The following is a 6,958-nucleotide window of genomic DNA, read 5'->3' on the forward strand; positions in this document are numbered from 1 at the left end:
AAGAGTAGTCCACGTTTGTTCTTGGTACAGGTAGAACTCGGAAGAATGATTCGAGCTTTTAACTTTAGTATCCCTTTGGCAAGCAGAGCGAGGTTTGTTTGTTTTTCATATTTCTTTGGAATGATGTTGATTAATTTGAATAATGTTTTGTTAATGCAGTGAATGTTTGTTTATTGTGAAGTTTATTGAGTTTATTTTTATTTTGTTCATGTTTGTTTCTTTATTTGTTTTCTTTGTAGTTCCAGTGCCATGATGATGTGATGTTATTGTTATGAAGTCAATCACTGGGTAAACATGGCATTGTGATGCAATAGAAAGAATTTGCAACAAAAAACTGAGACAACGAATACTTCAGCAATGAAGTTTATTGCATCGGAGTAAATAAATCGAAGGCACCCGTCAAAACCCTCTGCCTCCTTTGTTAGACGCTGAAGGGCTGCTACACATGTTTAAAATACAGAAAAATGAAAGTAAAACACATCTATCAAAAACGGCAACAAAACCTAAACTAAAAAAGCTCTTCAGTCAAACTTGGCTTAGACTAAGCAGGTGAAATTAGGATGCTATTTTTATCCATGCTTCACTTCGACTCCGAACTCTTCTGTGAAAAAATCCATTACAGTAGTAAGTATTTTCCTTTTTAGAGAGGATTTACGCATCACTTTAGAAATGAGTTCAGCCAGGTTAACCCATTTCAGATTGCCCAGTTCTTCCATGATCTCAGAGTACAGTTTCCTCTTCTGCTGAGGAGGCATCTCCATTATGATCTGATGAAGAGGATGGAATTCGCCACTAGTCATCCACCATCCCATGGCACCTCCCAAAGCACCACCTGCATTTGATAATAGGACATCAAGTAGGACAAAGAAACAAACTGCTAGAGATGCACTACGTTCACTAAATATACCATCCACAATTATTAATCAATAAAATAAGTTGTTTTCTTCACTTGAAATTTAAAGGTGATCATATTAAGTTGTCTAAACACTGGCTTTACTGATGAATTTCCCACATTTTCTACATAGTTAATTCGAAATGTATTAATATTTAAACAACACATTAAAAATGAAGGTTCAAGAAATCAAACACATAAGCGTACATACCAATGACTATACCAGGTGGACCTCCGAGTACCCCCCCTAAAAAAGCCCCTCCACCAGCAGCAGCAGCTCCTTGGGTTGAGTTATCTACAGCCACTTTAATCTGCTCTATCTTCGATATCTCAGAGCAGAGCTCCATCACATCATCTATTTGACGGTTCATTGTGTTGTGTATTCAAACACTGCCTGAGGAGGAGAAACAAGATCTGACTATTCTTAGATGTAAGAAGATTTAACACTGCACAGGATCGTAGACTTGTATATAAACAATGGTTTCTATCAAACAAACAACCTTTAACTACATCAAACTAAAGAAAGCAAAATCTAAACAAGTTTAAACAAGTTAGGCTACATAAAATATGTAAATTAAATAGCCTATGTCTGCTTCTGACAATATTTAGTTTAGTTTTGTAAACTACATTACAGCTTTAATATAACTGTGCGACATCAGCCTACCTCTTTCTTTTGTTGACGTTACTTTAAGTTTGAGAAGTCAGTCTGCGAGTGACATCACACTTCCGCAGTCTGCTCAGCTGCTTTGTGCTGGCCCGTTAACTTGTGTTATGCGTATGGTACTTTTTATAATGCTTTTCATTTATTTCGGAGCATCACCTAAATGTAACTGCATTGAGAAACTGCATGAAAAGTGCGTGTGCAGTACTTCTCCTAGTAGTACCTGTTGGACAAAACAGAAACAGCGCCCTGACAGAAAATAAATCTCGTACACCACTGGCCACTTTACACATTGCTAGTACTGGGTTGGACCCCCTTTTCACTTCGAAACTGCTTTAATTCTTCATTCTTTGGCTTTGGTCCATAATGAGATGATAGCATCATGCAGTTCCTGCACATCGATGATACAAATCTTCCATTCCATCACCACATATCGGATTGGGATCTGGTGACCATGGAGGCCATTTGATTATAGTGAACTCAGTGTCACGTTCAAGAAACCAGTTTGGGGTGAATTGAGCTTTGTGACATGGCACATTGTCCTGCAAACTGTAGCCCGAGTTTCTTGTTCTTAGCTGACAGGAGTGGCATCTGGTGTGGTCTTCTGCTGCTAAACCCCAACTATTTCAAATTTCGACATGTTCAGCATTCAGAGATACTCTTCAGCATAACTCGGTTGTAACAAGTGGTTATTAAGGCCAGGACACACCCAGCCGACTTAAAAGAACTACACTCTTAAAACAAATGTGTTTAAAACAACACAACGTGTTATTTTCAACACATGTTCTGAGTGTGCTCAACACAACTTTGTTTATTAAAGCAAAAGGAGCCCCTACCAAGTATTGAGTACATGTACAGTAAATGAACATACTTTCCAGAAGGCCAACAATTCACTAAAAATGTTTTTTTTTATTGGTCTTATGAAGTATTCTAATTTGTTGAGATAGTGAATTGGTGGGTTTTTGTTAAATGTGAGCCAAAATCATCACAATTAAAAGAACCAAAGACTTAAACTACTTCAGTCTGTGTGCATTGAATTTATTTAATACACGAGTTTCACAATTTGAGTTGAATTACTGAAATAAATGAACTTTTCCATGACATTCTAATTTATTGAGATGCACCTGTACTGCGGATAGGCAGCTGCTGAGAGGCGGCTTCGGGTGACGATATGCTGAGTCCTTGCAGGTCTTTGACCAGCTCCTCGTTTAAAGTAGTAAGCCGGTTTAACTGGTGTTGGTGCATGGCGAGCTGTGTGGCCTGTGCAGTTAGCTCTGTGGATAGTTGCACGAATGCTGCTGGATCGCTGTTAGGCGAAGTCTTCTGTTGTGACAAGTCAGAAGCGTTTGGATCCATTTGCAGCTTTTATTTAGAATAGTCAGAGAACACAGGGTCAGGGTCAAGACAGAACAGCAGGGGCTTGGACAGAGACAGAGTCGAATACCAGGTGAGAGATCAGGGCAGGCAGCTAGCAAACACAGTCCAGGTGAAACAATCAGATAAACAGGAAACGGTCCAAGATCAAGTACAAAGAAAGAAAAAAACGGGTATAATGCTCAGAAATGACAGCCAGGGCAAATCAAGACTTCGCAGCCAGTCTGTGTGTGTGAGTGGCTTATATGTGTGTGTGTAAATGAGGTGCAGGTGTGGATGAGCAGTCAGTCCCAGGTATGAGGGGTGATGGGAATTGGAGTCCAAATGGGAATGGTTAATATTCAGGAGACGGTTCCCTCTGGTGGTGCGGAGGAGGCGGTACGGGAGCCTCCTCTGTAACAGTTTGTACATACAGTACATGTACTGTAAATTATACATTGTTTCTTTTACTACTCTTTTAACATTTTTTTGCAAATAAATGCTATATTTTAATCACTATTTGGTAAATTATTTGTTTTCCGTGATGGTAGGTTTAGGGTAGGGTTATGTTGCGTTCCAGACAACTCAGATTTAGGATATTTCCCATTTCAACATTAATTTTTTTATATTACCAAATAGCCTACTTTTAATGTTACTGTAATGTTTAAATCCAGACGTTACTTCCGGGTGTGTGGTACATCCGAGTTGTCTGGAACGCAGCATTAGTTTATTTTTGTTTTGGAGCGCAGCATTAGTGGTGTGTGTGTGTGCGTGCGCACTCATGATGATGCAGATTCAAATTTGCCGTCAATTTAGCTCCGCCCACAATGGTTGGCTGTAGGGATGGGCGATACCAAATTTTTTTCATGCGATACCGATACTTTTTGTTACAATTTTAACGATACCGATACCGATACTGCTTATAATTTTAAATGTGTATGTGTATGTGATTTTTCAAAATAATATTAATTTAAATATATATATATATATATATATATATATATATATTATTACTGCCAGTTTGCTGAGCAGTGAATATGTGTTCTCATTTTTTTTCCACCATAGCAAAGGGTCCTCACTTCTTGGGATCACCTTTTCTTCCATATATCTGCGCATTTCAATGTATGCGTCTGTACTGGCTGTGCGGTTCCCCTGAAAAGCCAATATACGTGTGTCAAACTCCTGCCATAATCCTCCCTTGGATATAGAACAGTTGGCACCTTTCCTTTCAGTGTTTGCAGCAGGTGACTCTGGTGGCACTGTCAAGACTGTTCCCATGCTGGTTGATGCAGAGGGTTCACTGGTTGTTGCCTGTCTGCCCAGGGCTTGCATCTCACTAATTAGCCGTGATTTAATGACTTCCACATTTCCAGCATCACAGAACACAATGTTTTCGAACCTAATGTCCAAAAAGGTACTGGCGGCCAGAGTATAGTTGTGCTCAATGTTTTCAAAGCGCCGTTTGCACTGCATTGCAAGCTGTAAAGCCAAAGTGTTACCCTTCTGCCCGGCAGACATAGTTGCATTTTGGAGAAGAGAGACCAGAGGTATGACTTTTGAAATGGTTACATACTGCTCTACTGAAACTTCCTTAGTGGCCTGTTCAAAGGGCCTGAGGGCTTCAATGGCTTGGCTAATACAGGACCATTCGTCATCATTCAAGCACAAGGTATTTCTCCCAAGAAGACAAAGTGCTGTAATAACAGCTTGTCGTTGCTCGGTCAGTCTCTCCAGCATGTAGAACACCAAATTCCACCAGGTCTCTACTGCTTGAATGAGTTTGTGCTCTGGCAGTTGCAACTGAGTTTGCAGTACCTTAAGCTTGTCAGATGCTTTGGTGCTATGATGGAAGAAGCGAACAACAGCACTACACTTCTCGAGGATGGACTCAAAATTTGCCTCAGCCTTAATAGAGTCTTTCACAACCAAAATAAGGGTGTGTGAAAAACATGGAATGTGTTTCCATTGGGTTTTCCGCACAGCTGAAACCATATTAGCTCCGTTATCAGTAATAACAGCATTGACCTTGCTGGTAATGCCCCAGTCATTGGATATTTTTGTGAGGAGCTCAGATATATTTTGTGTTGTACAGCTACATGGACGGTCTCAAGAGTGCAAGCCTGCATCTGCCAATTGTGGTCAATGAAATGTCCTGAAACAGTCAAATATGCTTCGGTTGTTCTTGATGTTCACATGTCACTTGTTAAAACCACACTACTTGCGGATTCTGTGGAGTCTTTCAGTGTGGTTTTGACTTGCTCGTAGAGCTTTGGAATTTCACTACACATCAAGGATTTCCTACCCGGGATATTGTATCGGGGATCAACCACCTTCATAAAATGACAGAAACCTGCATCCTCAACCATTGATACTGGTTGCAAGTCAGTAACAATCATTTTGGCTAGGCTCCTTGTGATGTCTCGCGCTCTTTGGGAATCATCTGAAAAGGATAAAGGTTTTCCATTACACACCACACACACACACACACACACACACACATACACAAACAGTATATACACACTGTATATATACATATACACACATACTGGTATTCCTACCATTAAGGGGACATTCCATACTTTTTATACTGTACAAACATATTCCCCTAAACCTACCCATCACAGAAAACTGCATTTTTACATTTTCAAAAAACATAATTCCTTATGATTTATAAGCTGCTTCCCTCATGGAGACCTAAAATGTCCTCAGGAAGTCAAAATGTATTGGTATTACTATACTTGTGGTAACGTTTTGTACCTATAACGTAAGGAATACAGGACACCCCACACAAACGCACACACAAACACAAGCACTTTATATTTATTCTTATTTGCCTAATGGTTACGAAAGAGACAGGAAGTACAGTAAATAAGTTAACTAATGTCTGTGCTCTTTGTACCTGGATAGGGTTTGCCTCCCTGAAAACTCTCTTGTAACGTCTTTTGTCGGACAGAGGGAGACTGGGCAGAGGAAGACTGGGCAGCTTGTTTTTGTTCAGCCTCTTTATACGTTTCAGGGTGTGTTGTTTGTAAATGTTGTGATGAGCGTCCCGAAGCTGCATCAGCATCGCCCTGGAAACAAGCAAGGAACACCTGGTCGTCCTCATCACAGGCTGATCGGTCACAGCTGCAGCTCATCAGGCGGCGGCCACATAAGCCACGCAAGCCCTGCCATCTGGGAGAGTTCTCCATGAGACTGAGCACTAACTCGCCCTCTCATTTCTCCCACAGACAGCAGCGTGTGACCGACCAGCCCCACAGGAGCACTGCACGGACCCTCTGCACTGGGAAGACGGAAGAGAGCACTCACGGCACCGGAGCACCTACCTGGACCCTTCTCCCTACCACCCACCTCACCAATAAATCCACCCTCCGGGGCATTTATTTAGATTTCCTTGTCGTGTGATTCTTCACCCCGCTACACTGCTGGAGAATGCAGGCAAATCAGTGAAGAATCACCGACAAGCGATTTTCTTCACCTCACCTTTTCCCTTGTTTTTGTCTCCGGGTTCTGTCACAGGCGAGCGTTCCTCCCCCAACATGGACGAAATCCTCCAGCGGCTCACCGAGGTTAGCATCCGCCAGCAACAAATCGTTGAGCACCTCGCCACCCGTCAAGGGGAGACAGAGCAGGAGCTCGCGGCCCTGCGTGCCGCCGCCGCTCAACGCGTTCCGCTGCCGGACCCCCAAGTACAAGCTGCGAAGCTGCTACCCAAGCTGACTCCTCATGATGATGTAGAAGTCTTCTTACAAATGTTCGAAGCGACGGCCACCACGGAAGGATGGCATAGGGACGACTGGGCACGGGTACTGGCTCCCCTGCTGACGGGCGAAGCTCAGCGTGCATACTTCGCTCTTCCCACCGCCTCCGCTGATCAATATAAGTAGGTCAAGAAGGAGATCCTAGCCCGCCTGGGGTTATCCCCGATCTGTGCCGCCCAGCACTTCCACGAGTGGGAATATAAGCCCCGTCTGCCTGCCCGTGCCCAGGCCGCCGAACTCACGCGACTCGCGCAGCACTGGCTGCTGGAGGGGGCTCCATCGGCTGGACAG

The 6,958-nt window shown here is 42.7% G+C and overlaps 1 protein-coding gene across 1 annotated transcript; it reads right to left on the reverse strand.

Annotated features, from left to right (window-relative positions):
• Positions 1–569: 569 nt before the first annotated feature.
• On the reverse strand, positions 570–1,263 carry LOC107696621 (protein C19orf12 homolog). The gene is made up of 2 exons (XM_016497059.1): positions 1,104–1,263; positions 570–832 (listed from the first exon to the last, which is right to left on the reverse strand). The coding sequence occupies exons 1-2, from the start codon at positions 1,261–1,263 to the stop codon at positions 570–572; spliced, it is 423 nt and encodes a 140-aa protein (XP_016352545.1).
• Positions 1,264–6,958: the final 5,695 nt, after the last annotated feature.

The sequence above is a fragment of the Sinocyclocheilus anshuiensis genome, unplaced genomic scaffold (assembly GCF_001515605.1).
Source record: "Sinocyclocheilus anshuiensis isolate Anshui unplaced genomic scaffold, SAMN03320099.WGS_v1.1 scaffold502, whole genome shotgun sequence".
Lineage (NCBI taxonomy): Eukaryota > Metazoa > Chordata > Actinopteri > Cypriniformes > Cyprinidae > Sinocyclocheilus > Sinocyclocheilus anshuiensis.